Consider the following 17,627-nt stretch of genomic DNA (forward strand, 5'->3'; position numbering starts at 1 on the left):
TGCAGGATCAGGCTAAAGGCCCACCTAATCCCAATATTGTGTTCCCCAAGTGGCCAGCAAAATGCACTGGTTTCCAGCAGGACGTGAACACAAAAACACTGTCCAATCATGATCCCTAGCCGCTGGCACTGGTGCCTCCCCTAAATGGATACAGCAGGCATGAGAAACCTTTGGCCCTCCCCATGCTGCAGACTACGACTCACATAATTCCTGGCTATGGATAGGCTCCCTGGGGCTGATGGGAGTTGCAGTTCAGCAACATCCAGAAGTCGCCATGTTGGCTGGAGGATGTACAAAGCTAGAACCAATTCTGAAAAGGGAGGAGGAGGAGGGGTTTGGATTTGATATCCTGCTTTATCACTACCTGAAGGAGTCTCAAAGTGGCTAATATTCTCCTTTCCCTTCCTCCCCCACAACAAACACTCTGTGAGGTGAGCGAGGCTGAGAGACTTCAGAGAAGTGTGACTAGCCCAAGGTCACCCAGCAGCTGCATGTGGAGGAGTGGAGATGTGAACCCGGTTCACCAGATTACGAGTCCACCGCTCTTAACCACTACACCACGCTGGCTCTCAGCAGACGTTCGCGTTTATTATCGTGATTAAAGTTCAAGGAGCAGCTGATACCTTAAGGTGGACCAAGATAAAAATCGTAATCTTGGTTACGTAATTCCCAGCTTCACAAATCTGCTGTTTCATCAAGCCAAGGCTACACACGCCTTGACCAAACTGGACAGAGAATCCATCCACAAGCCATGCCAAAGTTGCTGATGGCGCCACTTCTTTTACTTGTGCAAGATCCATTCGAGGCCATCTTTCTAGTGTCTCTGGATTTAATTCTTTGCAGGAATACACCTGCCTCCCAAGCCTTCATATTCAAGGATTTAAGAACCGCAGAGACACATCTATAAATTGTCAAATGAAGAGAAAGCAGCAGAGATCTACTATACAAAAATATGAAGTCTGCATCCTGTGATGTTAGCATTGCTTTTCCTTCTACTGGGATCTTTCTCGTAACCTCGCATGCATACAGTCAGCAATATAAAGGAGAGTTTGCTCTGTACAACATGCTTTATTATTATTCACTTCATTTCTGGATAGTTATATCTTGCCTTTTAGGACAAAACCCTCCCAAAGCGGCTTACAGCTCAAAGCAATTAAGCCAGAGTACATTGCAGTAAGCAACATTTGGAAGCGCATCAGCTGTAAACATTCAGCCAGCAGAAAATTGTTCAAGTAATGCCTTGCAATTAAGAAACAAAAGTGTTTGGAACAAAAGTGTCCACAGACTGCAAGTCTAGTGGAGACTGCAAGGAAGTAAATTCCAGAGGTGCCATTGGGCTGCCACTAAGAGACATGGTGCCTTGGGTGATGAACTACGAATCTGCAAAATTGTGAATTGTGTAACCCAGAAATGATTTCAGCTTCCAGGCTCCGTGCAGCTTGGAAGACACTAAAACAGGGTGAGGCCCTACAAATGTGATCCTTCCAACTTAGGGAAGGGCTGTGGCTGAGCATCTGCTTTGCATGTTGAAGGTCACAGGTTCAATCACTGTCATCTCTAGGTAGGACTGGGAGAAAGACTGTGTCTGAAACCCTGGACAGCCGCTAACGGAGCATAGACACTGCCAGCCTAGCTGGACCAATGGTCTGAATCTGTACAGGAGTTGTGAGTCCCAACAACAGCTGAAGCCCCATAGGTTCCCCACTCCTGTCTTAGAACATGGGATATGACTCTCCTGGAAATGGCCCATGCTTTCTGCAAGACACAAGCCTCCCTCCCTCCCGTCTCATGTCCTACATGCAACATCCTCACACGCTGACTAAATCGGTGGGAATTTCTACAGGCAAAGGAACCACCTTTTGAAGACTGGGCTTCCCCTCTCTCATGGTGTAGCGACAACAGCTAAACTTCAGTGGTGTGCTTCTGGTCTCTGGACATGCCGCCTTGTGACTGGGCCTTAATTCAACCTGAGGGCCACCATATCCCCAATTTGGGCAGCCTTCCAAGGATCACATGTCACATGGGACCAAGGATAAACATGGACACAACTTTTTTGTACAGTAGACTTCATACACTTCTTTTTGTCCTCCCTCCAGGCTGGCAAGAGGCATTGTTCAAGTTCAAGGACATATTCCAGCCAGGCAAAAGCACACAAGGTGGATGTGAGGAAAGGCCGGGGGTGGCGGCCTTGGGGGAGCCTGGTAATTGTCCCAAGGGCCAGAGACAGAGAGAGAGGACCCTCATTGCTGCCTTAAATCAGAATTATCTACGCAGAGCCCAAGACCATCCATTTCAGGAAAAACACCAGAATTTTATTATATGTTTCTTTTTTTAAAAAACCAACAAAACAAAACCTAATACAGGTGTGAGAGCCCAAAAAAACATTCAAAGATCCAGTGTGTTATATCAATTGAGAGAGGAGTCAGGTATGGCTGGTATGTTAGTGGGAGCAGTCATTATCTTCACTCAGCATTCACTGGTTTCTCCTACAGGAGAGAGAGATAGAGAGAAGGAGAACTAGATAGCACAGCATATTTAAGATGCCTTCTCTTGCCAAAACAGAATTCAGAACTGTACACCTTCCTTTGCCAAAACCTGTGCTGAACAAAGTGTGTACACGAACAAACACACACACCATTTTTACTGGTGTTATTAACACACTTCCCTCAAAAGTTCTTCAATGTTTTGCCTCACAAAGAACCTCCAAGTTTCACTTTAGTTGTGTGTGTGTGTGAATACAACCCTTGTAACTGGTTAGCAGTTCACTTCTGTGCCCAATTCACTGTGTTCATTGTAGTGTTTGAAGCCCCAAACTACTTAGGCCCCCAAATATCCAAAAGACACCCTCCTTCCTTGCAGACCCCCTCAGGTGTTAAGATCAGCAGAGGAGACCCTCTTGGTCATTCCATGGCCCTTAGAATTTTGTGTGTGTGTGTGTGTCTTATGAGAAGGCATTCTCCAGGGCAGCCCCTAAGTTGTGGAATTCCCCTCCCACAGAAGAGTGCCTGGCACCTTCATTATCCAGCCTTCGTTGTAGGCTGAAGGCATCTCTTCACCCTTGCCTTTGGCACGAGATACATATATTTTGGGATCTCCTCTAGCTCAGACTGTAACTTTTCTTCAGAGTGTTTTTAATGTACAGTGGTACCTTGGTTCTCAAACGCCTTGGTACTCAAACAACTTAGAACCCAAATACTGCAGACCTGGAAGTAAGTGTTCTGGTTTGTGAACTTTTTTCAGCAGCCGAAAGTGCTCCATTTTGAGTGTTATGCTTCCGATTTGAGTGTTACGCTGAGGTCTGTCTGTTTTTGCTATTTATTTTGCGTTTCTGTTTTGCGGCTCTTTTTTTTGTAACTGTGTGGAACCCAGTTCAGCTACTGATTGATTGAATGATTGTGTGACTGCAGTACATTGTTTATTGCTTTCATTTTATGGATCAATGTTCTCATTAGATAGGAAAATTCATGTTAAATTGCTGTTTTAGGGGTTGCTTTTAAAAGTCTGGAACTGATTAATCCTTTTTGCATTACTTTCTACGGGGCAGATTAATCCTTTTTGCAGATTAATCCTTTTTGCATTACTTTCTATGCGCCTTGGTTTTGGAATGCTTTGCTTTTGGAACGGATTTCTGGAACTGATTAAGTTTGAGAACCAAGGTACCACTGTAGTATTCTACATTGTTGTGACCCGCTCTGGAACCATATGGTGATGGGCGGGTAATTATTTCCACAGCCGTTGCAAATGTACCTCGGGTTTTGCTTCAGGGCAAAGATCTGATAGCATCTTTAGCAAGCCAAAAAAAGCCTCCTGCTCAGGTAACGCTGCAGCCAAGCACTCCGCAGCTGCCACCAGAGGGCAAAATAAATGCACCCCTCTCCTCACCCATCATCTCCCTCACAATACCCTTCTCACAGGGTGGATTCCAACAAGGGTCAGGACACAGCACTTTTTAAAACCGGCAACACAGGGATTGGGATTCTTTGCATGACAGTTCTGGAGGTAATGGCCATGTGGTATTTCATGCCCAGATGCTGCAAGTATTTGCACAGTTCTCTTTTCTGCTGCAAAATCTATTCCTTCTTAGAAATTTCATTTGGGACCCCTGTTCTCCATTGGCCTGGTGCATGCGATGGAGGCGACTCAGGCTTCCAGGCTGAAGTTGCAGCAGCATCGCATTCCACCCATGATCCGCTTCAAGAAATGCTAATCTTTGCAGTCCCCAGCAGGGGTGAATAATGGCATTTTCAGTAGACTCTCCCCCCCCCCTCCAATCACTTCTCCATACCCAAAGGAGCACTTACCTGCAAGTGGGAGCTTTTGCATGGTGTGGACACTACAAAGGAAGAGGACAAGTTAATAAGGTTGAAGCCACAGACAACCATCAACATTCCTCCTTCCAGTTTTAAGATCGCGGGAATAGGACTTTACTTTCTTCAGAATCATACCCCTTCAAATTTGCCACCTATTAATTTGCCACCCACAGTGCCTGCCATCTCCCTCCTGCTACCCTACAACCTATGGGAGCAATTTCATCATACCTGTTTTTCCTCTTAGGTTTGCATTTGCACTTTCCACCTGGGAAGAGAGAATGAAAAATAGCATAAGGATTTGGCAGATTAGCTATCAGCAGTGGCTGACAAAATGCAGGTGTCTTGCATAAGGTTTGCACAGAGACTCTAGGCTAGCCTTCCCCAATTGGCTGCCTTTTGGAAGTTTTCGACTACAACTTCCATCAGCCACAGCCAGTATGGGGCAGGGGGGAGTTGTAGACCAGGGCTCCCAGTTATAGAAAGCTGCCGTAGGCTACAGAGGCCAACAGGTGATCTGATATATGGTATCTCTGTGTGATGGAGCTGGCTCAAAGTGGGACATGTTGTGTTCCCCTTCCCAAAACAGTGCCCCCTCCTTTCCAAGTTAAGGTTGCCAGTAGGCAAGGCTGATCAAGTTATTCCACAACTGCTTCTCTTGGTAGTAAAAAATACGACAATAATAAATTAAGTAACTATCCATTTGCTGCTCTGGTTGAAGAGCAAAAATCACTCTGCCAGAGGATGATGGGTTGTATCCAGTGTAGTGCTCAGTTAAAGTCACTTAAAAGGTACACAGTACTTGTTCCACTACAGAAATGCTTTATGCCAGAGCAACTACCGTACTTTTCGCTTTATAGGACGCACCCGACCATAAGACGCACCTTGTTTTAGAGGGGGAGAACAAGAAAAAAAAAAATCTCCCCCTCTCTGCTCAGCGCCCCTTCAGCGAAGCGGCAGGAGAAACGGAGCCCCTTCAGGCTTCAGCGAAAGCAACGCGAAGCCTCTGGAGCGCGGAGGGAGCGCTCCCTCTGCGTTTCAGAGGCTTCGCGTTGCTATCGCTGAAGCCAAGGAGCCTGCATTCGCTCCATAGGATGCACACACATTTCCCCTTAATTTTTGGAGGGGGAAAAGTGAGTCCTATAGAGCAAAAAATACGGTATGCTGCACAAGAAAATGCAACAGCAGGTTGCTGGTAACGTCATTGCACTATAGATTGTGCAATCCATGGCACTGGATCCCTCTGTTGCTCAATGTTGGAACTCGCCCTTGTGATAGCAGGCAGCGAATATTGGACCCAAGCCATTCTCAGTAAGTAAATACAAAAATAATAGACGTATTGAGTTGTATCCATTGTTAGTCATGCTCATAGCTGACACACTGAAATTAAAGGACACGGTTAACTTGGGTACATTCATTTCAATGGGTCTACTCAGATTTTAACTTAGTATTATCTGTTAAAAAAAAATCATGCTGCAGCGGCAGGGGTACTTGGACAGTGAGTGATAAGGTTCTCTCTAAAGCCGAGCCCAAATTGAAGCAGCACACGTATTTCATTTTCTAAAATGATTTTACTGTTGCTGTTACTATGGGTGCAGAATCACAGTGGAAACCATTCTGTCTGAACAGCAGCACTGAAAATATATGTGAATGAACATACATAAATCAATCAATCGGGTGTCTGCAGCTAAAGCGCTTCATGCTGCCACCCAGGACTCCTTTTGGAGGAAGGCTGGGGTGTGCATTCAATGAATAATAATTAAATAATAATTCATTGCTGTTGTGATCTGCCTTGAGTTTCTGCCTTGAGTGTAATATTTTTTTTTGCAAATGAATAAAATACTGCAGGGTGAAGGCACCTAGGATTGCATGCTCCTCCACACAGAACAGACCTCTTATGACAGAAATGTTCTAAGCCTAGCTTTCTATAGAATGTGCCAGTTTTCTGCATGGAAGGATAATTGGTGGTGCTCACACATCTCTGCACTGCAGTGGTGTATAGCCCAGACACAGATTTAGCACCTAAGGGAGTGCGAAGCCAAACTGTATAAGCAATTGCCAATAGCCTCTAAACCAACTCGTCCTCCCTCCCACCCCATAAATTTCTGCATTCACTTACTCAGCAGGATAACAATTCCCAGAAAACAGAGTACACCAGCAACGATCAAACCGCCAACACGCAGCGAGTACCAGTCTGCAGGAGGAAAGAGGAGAGGTTTGGTCTTGTCTAGGATACTTGCATCTTCACTCCATTCTCTCCCACTAATCTATAAACCTCTTTCCCACCCACTCAATATCCACCAATCAGGGATGTTCTGGTGATTTTTATTAGGCAGAGAGTTATGGAAGAGTTGTCTTAAGGAACTACTCAGTGGGAAACATTTAGAAGAACTTGTAGTTGTGATCAGGGGTTGCAGGGGGTAAATACAGAATAGGACTAAGGGTTTCAAGGAGCTGGTGTGGATGTGTTCCAATGTACGATTAGCACTCTTGCACACAAGACAGATGAAACATGGCAAGTCCTTCCTATTGTAAACAAGCACACCATCTGTTTATGTACAATTGCTCTTGGCCAGAAGATTCAGGATGGATTATACGGTGCTGCCAAGAATGACTCAAACTTACCGTAATAAAAGGGGCTGTTTGGATCTGAAGAGAGAGGAAGAAAGACGTTAGAACATCCTAGCCTTAGGATTCACACCTCAAAACAGCCCTCTTATAAGAACCCAGGTGTGTTGCTGACTGTTCTTTGAACACAAAGATCTCAGGGTCCGGGTTGGTTCATATGGAGTGTTAAGTTGTGGGTGAACATATCAGACGACACAGCAATTCTTCAAACAGCTCTTGTTTATTCACAGGCCAGAACAGAACTGAACTGAAGGGTTCAGTCAGCCTGCTTATATAGAGCTCCAGTACAATGTAACTGTAACAATTATCTAAAACTATCCAATCACTGAACGTCACTTTCGATCCCTTATTTGCATAACTATCTACAGTATCCCCCTGCTGGCCCAGGGTGAGAACTTCAGTACATAACATGGAGAGAAATGGTCCGCGAGGTATTGTGTTCCTGAGCCATTCTGAACATTGGCCATGCCAACTGGTGTTGGAAGTCTGACATTTGAAAGACCACAGGTTCTCCGTCCTTGTTAAGGAGCCCCTGTGCCACATCTAGAGTAATGTATACAAAAACCCCAAAAACAAACAGGAAATACCAACAGCTACTCACCAGTAGGATCATTGGCCCCCAGGACAGGGAATGCTACGGAAGAAAACGAAAAGAGTTATTGTAATTTGATAGCATAACTACAGCCCCCCAGCTTTCAGTTCCCTACTCACAGCTGCCCTTTGCAGTGCAGAAGCCTAACATGGTTAGGTTGTGGAAGGGCATTCCACCCACAGCTCTCATTGGCCCTGAATAGCATTAAGATACAGGCACCAGCTTCAGTGCCAGCTTCACGGGGCTGGGGAGGGGAAGTGAGCAGAAGATGAGAGGACAATTCTGAGAACTTTACCAGCCAAGAGAAGCAGCAGGATCTCCATAGTGGTGGGTTTCATATTGGTGTGTAGGGATAAGCAGAGCTTTGTGAGGAAAGAAGATGGAGAGAATTCATTTAGTTTTCTAGTTTTTCCAGTATTTATACCCTGCCTCCCCCCCCATTGCCTTCTCCCCCCAAACCAAGGCAGCGTACATGTACTTCCTTCTTAAGCAGTCTCCCATCCAAGAACAGACCCAACCCAGACCTGCTTAGCTTCAGCAAGAGTGGTGGCCTCACATGTCATCAGGCCATACCCTTGGGACCAGAATGGAACTGTATATATATATATGCCATTCACAAGAACATTTGTTCCATTCGTGCCCCACTTCTCCCAGAGGCTGAGGCGGCAAATGGGTTAAGCTTCCCTGCGAACATCTCTCAGCCCTCTCCCTACCTTTAAGAATGTAAGAAGGCCAAAGGCATCTTGTTCTCACAATATTTATTTATTATTAATAATAATAATAATAATACCCCGCCCATCTGGCTGGGTTTCCCCAGCCACTCTGGGCGGCTCCCAACAGAATATTAAAAACACGATACAACCTCAAACATTAAAAACTTCCCTAAACAATGGCAAAACTGATGCCTAAGAAAAGCTTGAAAGCTGGACTTGAACACAACTGACCATGAGTGTAGCCGAGGGGCGGGATAGGGGGCCATTGCCTCCCCCCGATTTACAAAAAAATTGAAAAGCATTAAAGTACTCAATTAACTGAGGCTCTGCCCTACCCCAGCAGAAGCTTTAGGGGGCAATCTCCCTCCCCCCCCCAAAAAAAGCTCAGCCAACTTTTTGCCCCACCAACCAAAATCCTCACTACACCCCTGACAGTGAAGATGGAAAAGCCCTATCCTCTGTGATAATGTGCCCCCTCCCAAATTCTTAGCAGATTCCATTGCTGGGTTGGCCAGCAACACAACCTTATTTAGCTCAGTGATATAGTGTATGCTTTGCATTCAAGACCAGGCAGTAGGTGATAGGGAAATCTTCTTGCGCAAGACTCTAGAGAGCAGCTGCCAACCAGTTGCAAAGAGATGGGGGGGGACAGTGTATTTTACACCAAATAATAATAATAATTTATTATTTATACCCCGCCCATCTGGCTGGGCTTCCCCAGCCACTCTGGGCGGCTTCCAACAAAATATTAAATACAGTAATTTGTCAAACATTAAAAGCTTCCCTAAACAGGGCTGCCTTCAGATGTCTTCTAAAAACCATCTCTACTTAAAAAAACAACACAACGTGTCTAAGACAAAACTGAAAGAGAGTGAAGCGCAACAAGCAAAACCGGTCTGTACTTGAGTGGCATTCAGAACTCTACAGGGTTACCCGAGCCAATCAGAAAACAAAATTAGGACAGAACATTCCAAACCGAACATACATTCTTAGCATTGCTTTAGCACTCCAGGGTGCCCAGAGGGGCCAAAAAACCTGATGCTAGAGATAGAGATAAGTAAATATAAAGTGTTTTCCAGTTACAAGTTACTCCGATGTTTATGGATCAACAGGGCAGTCAAGCAAGCTACAGCACCAGAAGCTTAGGGACAGGAAGAAGGATATTGTCTTAAAGAGACAGAACTGTGAAAAGCAGGTGTAAGTTGGGAGAACAGGGTGATGGTTACAGGATTAGAATCATTTAATCAGATGGTTGCTAGTCCTTAGTGGCATTTACGCTGTCACTCACAGCGTGTGGCAGGGAAAGCAGAGTAAAGCAAATACATAAGGGATGGCGCTTTCCTGAGAAATATTTACAAATTCTTTTGGAAATAGTGAACTGAAGTCAACTGTGTGATGCCGAGACAGAGCACTAATAAAATTAGTTCCTGCCTCTACAGTTGATGTCAGAGTGCAAGTACCAAATGTTTGAGGCCTTGGGCTGCTATGTTTCTGTTAGTAGTACCTGTCTGGCGACATCTTCTATTAGAAGGAAGAGGGACAGTGAGTCACCTGGATCAGGTAAACTCATTCTGGTTGGTCTGAGAAATAACAGGCTGTGATTGGCTGGAGGTTGTAGTCAGTGAACAATGGGCAAGTTAACTGTCAGTTGGGAAAAAGAACACCAACTGCTAAAGCTGATGAGAGGTGGGAAAGCTGAGGGAGAAGTGGATAGCTGAGGCCTTAATATTAAGCTGTTGCTGGTGAAGAACAGAAGAAGGGAAGCTGGTGGCTGTGTTAGGCTGAGAGGGAGCCTTGAGAAAAGGTCTGACCAGAAGATTACGCAACTGGGTTTTAAGAAACAGCTAAACTGTGTCCATGTAGGCAGAAGTACAACCGGAAGGGCTTTGGGGTCAGAGGAAGATTGTCCCCAGTAGGGCTGGGCAGTATCTGGTTTTCAACATCATGATATATCATTAGCTAAACATCGCAATATAGTCAATACCTCTGCTCCTGAACACCTTAGAAGTCAAACGTTCCAGCTCCAAACCATCAAAAACCGGAAGTGAGTGTTCCAGTTTTCAAACGTTCTTTCGGGAGCCAAACATCAAAAGGGGCTTCCGCAGCTTCCGGTTGGCTGCAGGAGTTTCCTGCAGCCAATCAGAAGCCGCACTTTTGTTTTCGAACATTTTGGAAGTCAAATGGACTTCCAGAATGGATTTTGTTCCACTTCCGAGGTATGACTATATCATGATACCGAAATAAGGATGGAGCTATGCAGAGACACTGGCTGGCTTCATGGCTTTTCCCACATCATGATATTTGCATAGCACACACAAACAACCCCCATGAATAGTGATATATTGCCAGGTCAAAAATTCTGAAACAAATATCACGATGTGAACTTCAAACCAGTTTTGGACAATATATCAATATATTGCCCAGCCCTAATGCCCAGTAGCAGAACAGGGTTGTGAGTGACTTTGGCTGGAGTGAATGTTTAGGGAACCGAAGGCAAAAAGCCACCTGGAAGCTGGGTGAGTAACAGCATCTCTCAAGCCCTTTGGAAACTGTCGCCAAGACCCCCAAAATAAATACCAGTGTCCCCTTATGTATATAACATCCCCCTGATAAACCACCTTAGTCATTCTGACTCCAGTGTTGGTTTCAATCTCACATCTAGGCTACGAGGAGTCTTTAAAACATTCTAAGGGAATTGATGGCAGCAGAAAAGTGTCACCAAGCACAAATATCTAAACTTGCATTTATAAATAATGGGAATGAGAAAAGAGTTTCCCCATAAGCTGTGGCAGACCTTGGCACCTCAAATATCAGTGGAGCCCTGTGCGACAACAAAACCCAGCAGCCCCTCCATCTCTCGACTTCCATTGGACATCATAGTTACAGCACTCTAGAATTCCTGTGCCTGGTGCGACCGAATTGGTTGCACTCCGCTAGGCATGCCTCTGCTGTAAGGGGCATAATTGCACCCAAAGAAGAGTTTGAGGAAGGTGCAGAGCAATGACAGTGAGGGGGTGGTCCAAAGGAACATGGGCTGGGGAGAGAAAGGGCTGAGCAGGTCTGGAAGACCTCTGACCTGCTGCTCCACCCATACTCTACTCCAGAGTTTCCCAAACTTGGGTCTCCAACTGATTTTGGACTATAACTCCTATCATTTCCAGCTACCAGGACCAGTGGTCAGGGATGGTGGGAACTGTAGTCCAAAAACAGCTGGAGACCCTGAATCTACTCCATCAAGAGGCACAAGCTACTCCCAGCAGGGTCAGGGCTGGAGTCAGATGCAGGTCAGCACAAAAGGCGCAAGGCTCTCTGTTGGCAGTGAAGTTAACTCTTGATTCAAGGAAACGGCACAGAACTCGGCAGCGCTTCCCAGTAGGTCTTGCCTCTATAAAGCAGTTTGAAGGTCCCTGCCTTCTGTCCCTTCCAAGGCTCTTGGAGGAGTTCCCCAAGCAGTCTCAAACTGCATCTGCGCACCTCTGTTCTCTCTTCCAGTCTTCGCATTATCCTGCTTATTATTTCTTGGAGACCAGTGGGTAGAGGAGCTTATCACAGCAGGAGATGGAGACTCCAGGGATTCTTGTCTACTACAGCCTGCTCCCTGTCACAGGTTCCTCCTGCTCGCTAAAACTTGTTGTCCCTTCAGTATCCAGCACCTCCTCCCCATCATCCCCCTCTGACCTCTCCTCAGTGTCCTACCACCAATCCCTGGGCTCTGAGCCTCCTTCCTCAGGGACCTCCCTTTGGGGTCCCCCAGCTGGTGCCTCCTGAAGAGTAGATTCATTGAGGAAGGGTCAAATGTTGAAGATAAGTGCACCTGCAGAGATCCATGCATCAATATGGCCCAGGAAAACTCCCAGGAACCTGAGTTGAAAAGCACTCTGGGGAGAATGTTGGAGCTGGACTGGGAAAACACTTTGCCCAGACCACAGAGGCAGAAGGAGCTATGCACGTATTGTGGAATGGCTACAAAGAGTAGTTAATGGCCTTTCACATAAATTCTACAGATTCAGAAGCCACTGAACAGCGGTAACCAATGCAATGCCCTCCAGATACTGTTGAACTACAAGTCCCATTAGCCCCGGCCATGTTGGCTGGGACTGATGGGAGTTCAGTCCAGCAGAAATTGGACAGCACTAGGTTGACTACCCCTGCCTTAGAACATATAAGCACTAACTACTCAGTACCTACCTTGTGCCAGTGGGAAACAGATTAGAGCCGTCACAAATGTGATGCAGGAAACAAATCTCAGAAACAAATGGTTTATTAATGGACGGCTCAGGAGGGAGAGCAATATTGCAAGGAATGCTGGATGTAGCTGCACCTCCTGCGTCCAAATTCATTGGGTGCCAAGGCAATAATCTGATTGGCAAGTCACAGAACAATGTCTTCCTTGGAAATCTCCAGTTACTAACTCATTATGACAGCATTATGAAAAGCAAACAAGTTTCGGCAAGTTCAAGGAATCTGCTCCGTTCAGAGCCAGGGCTCATTATGGGACTTCTAGCCCCAAATTTAAGCACATTTTTTTAAGGCTCGGGATTCAATCAGAAGCATGGTTTTAAAAGGTGTGGGGTTTGCCAAAAAGTTCATTGTTAGTACTGCAACAGAATTCACTGCCACAGAACATTGCAATGGTCAGTAGAATACTTTTAAAAGGGATGAGACAAATTAATGAGCATTGGTGCAGTTTGGGTAATTTAAAACCAGCATTCCTCATCCTGGTGCCCTCCAACGTTTTGGACTACAACTCCCATCATCCCTGGCCATTAAGCCATGCTGACTGGAGCTCATGGGAGCTGTAGTCCAACAACATCCAGAGAACACAAGGTTGCAGCTGCTTAGGAAAGGCTGGTCGGCAATGACTGACAACAGCGCTCCAGAGTTCATAAAAGTCTTTTGCAGTCCTGCAAAAGGAGATTCCAAGGATTGAACCTGGGACCTTTCTCATGCAAGGGATGTGTTCTGGCCCTGAGCTACATTTATAGTATTTACATAGGCCGCCCTACAACAAAGTTTGCAGTTTGCAAGAAGTGGTAACTTAAAATCCAATAATAAAAGTAAATAAACACACCATAAAAAACAGTAACAGAGTGCAAAACTGCTTAAAGCTTACAAGAGATTTTAATAGCTTGGGGATATAAAAAGGTCTCCGCTTTACAGGGGCCAAGATAACAACTACCTGCACACAGAGAAATGTTGCATCAACCACACAAGCAGTTCTTATTGCCTCTGAAGGTGCAACAGTCTTTACAGTGGTACTTCAGGTTACATACGCTTCAGGTTACAGACTCCGCTAACCCAGAAATAGTGCTTCAGGTTAAGAACTTTGCTTCAGGATGAGAACAGAAATCGGCCTCCGGCAGTCCAGCAGCAGGAGGCCCCATTAGCTAAAGTGGTGCTTCAGGTTAAGAACAGTTTCAGGTTAAGTACGGACCTCTGGAAAGAATTAAGTACTTAACCTGAGGTACCACTGTATTTGAAATGAAGTTGCACCAGGACTGAATGAAAGACCAAAAGCATGTCCCGAGACACACAGAGCTCTGAAGCAGAAAACCCCAAACCCCGTCTTCAAAATGCGAGTCAACAGAGTGCATGAAAACACCGCAATTCCCCATCCTGGGCAGAACCCATCATCCCAAAGATGATGCCTTTAAAAATAATAAGCAGAATTAGGAACAGCTCTTCAACAACACCAGTGAATCTACAGGCACCTTTCTATTTCAAGAGACCATCCGTTGTTTCAGACCACAGAAATGAGTGATTGCCCCTTTTTCCAGAAACCCTATTTCCAAAAGCATCCATTCTCCTAAGTGACAGCCAAAACAAAAGCAATACAAACCAACAATGTCAAAGTCTAGAAAACCTATAAAACACAGGGATGCTTAAATCGCTGCAAACTGCGGGCCTCAAATCAGGGATGGGGACCCTGTGGCCCTCCAGATGTTGCTGAACTACAACTCCCATCACCCTCTCTCCAATGGGTGAAGCCAGTGAGGGTTGCAGTCCTTAACTTATCATGCTCTGTTGCTATCCCCAGCCTGGTTTTGTTTTAACAATGAGCCCGCAAGTCTCAAAAGCTTGCACACAACTTTGTGACATTTGGGGGGAGGGTTGATAAAAGTGTTACCTTACTGTAGCTTAGGGATTAAGCCTCTTCAGTGATTTAAATGGCTGTTTAAATGTCAAAAGGAAGTTCCTTCCTAATTTTGCAATTCACGGTTTTGCATAATTCCATTTTGCATATGGAATGCATGAGTATTTCAAGAATGGGCATGCAAGCACATTTTCTTTGCTAACATATCCAGGCAGAAGGTGACTAGTCCTGCAAGCATGCCTAGTGAAGGGTTATTTTGAGACCTAAACTGAGAAGTCTTGTCCCTGCTCCCCTCTGAGAAACACTGCTGCCATTACCTGCAAGAAACAGTGCCTGTCTAGAGACTGCATGGCTGCACCTAGAGTGGCAGCTATATAATTGCTACCATTAGTTCCTGAAACCTACCCCCCAGCTCCTGGGGAACTGACTAGTCTTGCTCTTTCAGCTATCAGCAGCAGTGAAGCAATTATTTGCATTGTGACAAAGGAATTAGATTCAACTGGTGTACGTGCAGTGCAGGAATCTTGCATGAATTGGGGACTCACAAAACACACTGAAGTACTGTGTAAATGGGACCAAAGTCTCAAAGCAAAGTCTGAAGATCCTCTGCCAGACTCTCTCTCCCTCTCTCTGTGTGTGTGTGTACCTGTGCATATCTATAAGGCAAAGCCCTTGTGTTTCTATGAAAACATGGATTTTTTTTGTCACTCACGGTGTTCTGGAGTTGTTTTGTGGAGCTGTATATAATTAATTTTCAGGACTGGTTCAAATCTGAACTGCAGATGCATATTCCATGTGAGGAGAAGAAGGGGACAGTTTGCCTTTCAATTCCAGCTCCTTTCTGAATCCGTCTTTGCCAGCTGAGTCTAAAGTCCCCAGCAGGCTTCTCATTGTCAGTGAGGTCACAGACACTATCCAATAGGTGCTTCCTGACACACAGGCAGCCACATTCCAAAGAGGAGTACATCACAATGGCCCACCATCTGAGAACGGAGGCACATTTCCCAAGCAACCTGTTGCAGTCAATGACTCCAGCCTGACCAACATTTCCAGCATCAAGTAGAATGCAGCCATTTTAAGTGGCAGCCAACAACAGGCATAGAGGGGGTCTATTTGCACCACTGAGATGCAGAGATGGAGATACCCCCCTTCCATGCCATTGCCCTGGCAGCCCAGTGGGGCCTTCACTTCAGCTCTGAAGTTCAAGCTGCTCATTACTTCTGCCTCTTTTTGTCCCCACATTTATAACAGCTTCCACATGGAACTGCTTCCCTCTAGGAAGAGGCTTGGATCCCGCACAAGTGATTCGAAACCACACCAGTTGTTGCTTCCAGATCAAAATCAGTTCCAATGGGAAGGACACATCCCAGCTTTGCTCACAGCGGCCGCTCCAAAATTATGCCCCTTTCCTACCATAACTAAGGAGCAGCCACACAAGTGCCAACCTATGTCAAATGGATCGGGCAAATAAAATAAAATGTCTGCACAACAAAGGCAACACGTTACCCACAAGGCGGCCAGGGGTGGCACGGACTGGAACCAGTCCCTCAGTCTCCCATAAAGGGACAGAATTGTGCTCATCCAAAATCCAGGGCAATGCTGGGGTTTTACCCCCTTAGAGATATCATGTAGGCCTAAATACACTATTTTTGTATAAGCCCATCTGAAATAAGGGCCAGCATGGAGCAGCTGGTCTCTAGAAAAGGGAAACTATGATGAAGCACAGAAAGCTACCATACTTTTAATGCGCATCATGATTGATGTTTTTGTTTTGCTTCGTGAGTTAAAGCAGCTCTGGGAGAATCGCTCCCCGCTTGCTTGCTTTTTTCTTTTTTTGCAGAGAGAGAGAGATACAAAGAACACGCTTATTCGGGTCTTACAGAGCTGCCAGGACCTGGTCAGATGAACTGCTCTTTTCGCCGAACAATTCCCAGGCGGCCCTAATTTCAGGGGAGAACTTTCAGCTTGCCAGCTCTGCTCAGAAACAGCCGCGCGCACACGCAAGGAGCGCACGATGCTCTTTTTCTCTACCTTGGAGAAAAAGAGAGCAAAGTGCAAGCCTGGGGCAGCCGCACCCAAGCCGGGGGTTGCAAGAGAGCCCCACCGTGGGCAACGAAACCTTCCCCTCCGCCAGGAGGCCGGGTCCCGATCCTGCTCCCCCCTTCTTTCCAAAGGGCCCCTCTACTCACCCCGTCTGCAGAAAGGCCAAATGCAGGCGAGCCAATCCTACCCGGAAAAAGCCGAGGCGGGGAGGGGCCCTCCTTTCCCTGACTAAACAGACCTGAGCGCAGACCACACCCAAGGCAGGTGAGGAGGAGGAGGAGGAACAGGTTTGGCTGCCGCGGGGAAGGGAAGGGCCGCCTTGGCCCCCTCGCCTTTCCTCTGCAAGGGAACAGACAACCCGGAGCTTCCAGCCTCCTGCCAGTTGGGAGAGGCGCCTCGATCCTTCCCTTCCCTTGTAGGAAACGAGGCAGGCCCGCTCGGTTTCCCTTCACAACTCACCCCCTCAAATAGGGGTCCTCCTCTGGCTTGAGACAACCGTGCCTTTCATAGCAGCGTCTGTGTATCTCGCAGGGGTGAGGAACCTGTGGCCTGCTAGCTAGGACATCACCCCTGGCCAGTGGGCAACGCTGGCTTGAAGTGGCTTAGTGTCCAACTCCACCTGGAGGGCTGCAGCTCTTCCTCCACTTCCCCACAGGTTTTGAATAATGACAGAGACCGCTGCATCTGTTGGATTTCCGCCTGCCACACAGGTGTTCACAGCTGCCTGACGTACTCCTTTCTCTTTTGCTGGTAGGTCTTCTGACCACCTTTTGCCCTAACAACAATTATTGGGCTTCAGTGTCCATCAGCCCTAGTCAGCGTGGCCAATGAGCAGGGTTTGATGGGAGTTGTAGTCCACCAAGTTCCCCATCCCAGCTATTCATTATCTCAGCAAAGGTAAGATTTGAATTTGGAGCTCCCTGGTTAACAGCTCAGTCTTCTCAGCCATTTTCACTAGATAGACTCTCCGTGTTGAGTAGGGTCACTTTCTGCCTAGCGTTGGGAGTGATGGAGAAAGCTACATCTGCTGGTTTTCTGCCTGTTGTTGCAATCATCAAAGGCGTTGGTGGCCTATCAGGGGAAATTGCTGCATTAGTTGAGGGGGGGGGTCCGGTGTTGAACACCAGGAATCCAATGCAGTTTAGATCCCCAAATCAACCTCTTCCAGCTGAAACGACTTTATTGGGAGGAACTGCAATTGTTTCCCAAGGCACATCTTTTAAGTGAACATTGCTTAGCGTTACAACAGT

General features: G+C 46.3%; 3 protein-coding genes across 6 annotated transcripts in view; 1 reads left to right on the forward strand and 2 right to left on the reverse strand.

Annotated features, from left to right (window-relative positions):
* The window catches only part of LOC310769052 (membrane-spanning 4-domains subfamily A member 4A-like), a 639,318-nt gene that overhangs the window by 165,018 nt on the left and 456,673 nt on the right, over window positions 1-17,627 (reverse strand). The window lies entirely within an intron of this gene.
* Window positions 1-17,627, forward strand: part of LOC310768100 (uncharacterized protein) — a gene marked incomplete at its 5' end in the record, with an annotated part of 210,707 nt that overhangs the window by 53,687 nt on the left and 139,393 nt on the right. The gene's annotated exons all lie outside the window — the stretch shown is intronic.
* LOC310769110 (FXYD domain-containing ion transport regulator 3-like) lies at window positions 2,291-16,723 on the reverse strand. Of its 4 annotated transcripts, none has more exons than XM_083628220.1 (8): window positions 16,524-16,723; window positions 7,823-7,889; window positions 7,537-7,569; window positions 6,933-6,956; window positions 6,427-6,501; window positions 4,539-4,575; window positions 4,302-4,333; window positions 2,291-2,486 (listed from the first exon to the last, which is right to left on the reverse strand). In XM_083628220.1, the coding sequence occupies exons 2-8, from the start codon at window positions 7,863-7,865 to the stop codon at window positions 2,467-2,469; spliced, it is 264 nt and encodes an 87-aa protein (XP_083484346.1). In that variant the 5' UTR covers window positions 7,866-7,889; window positions 16,524-16,723; the 3' UTR covers window positions 2,291-2,466. The 4 variants fall into 4 exon arrangements, with proteins under 4 accessions (XP_083484346.1, XP_083484347.1, XP_083484348.1 ...); XM_083628221.1 differs by lacking the exon at window positions 16,524-16,723 and adding an exon at window positions 16,215-16,327; XM_083628222.1 differs by lacking the exon at window positions 16,524-16,723 and adding an exon at window positions 15,047-15,208.

The sequence above is a fragment of the Podarcis filfolensis genome (assembly GCF_964270895.1).
Source record: "Podarcis filfolensis genome assembly, chromosome: 8".
NCBI lineage: Eukaryota > Metazoa > Chordata > Lepidosauria > Squamata > Lacertidae > Podarcis > Podarcis filfolensis.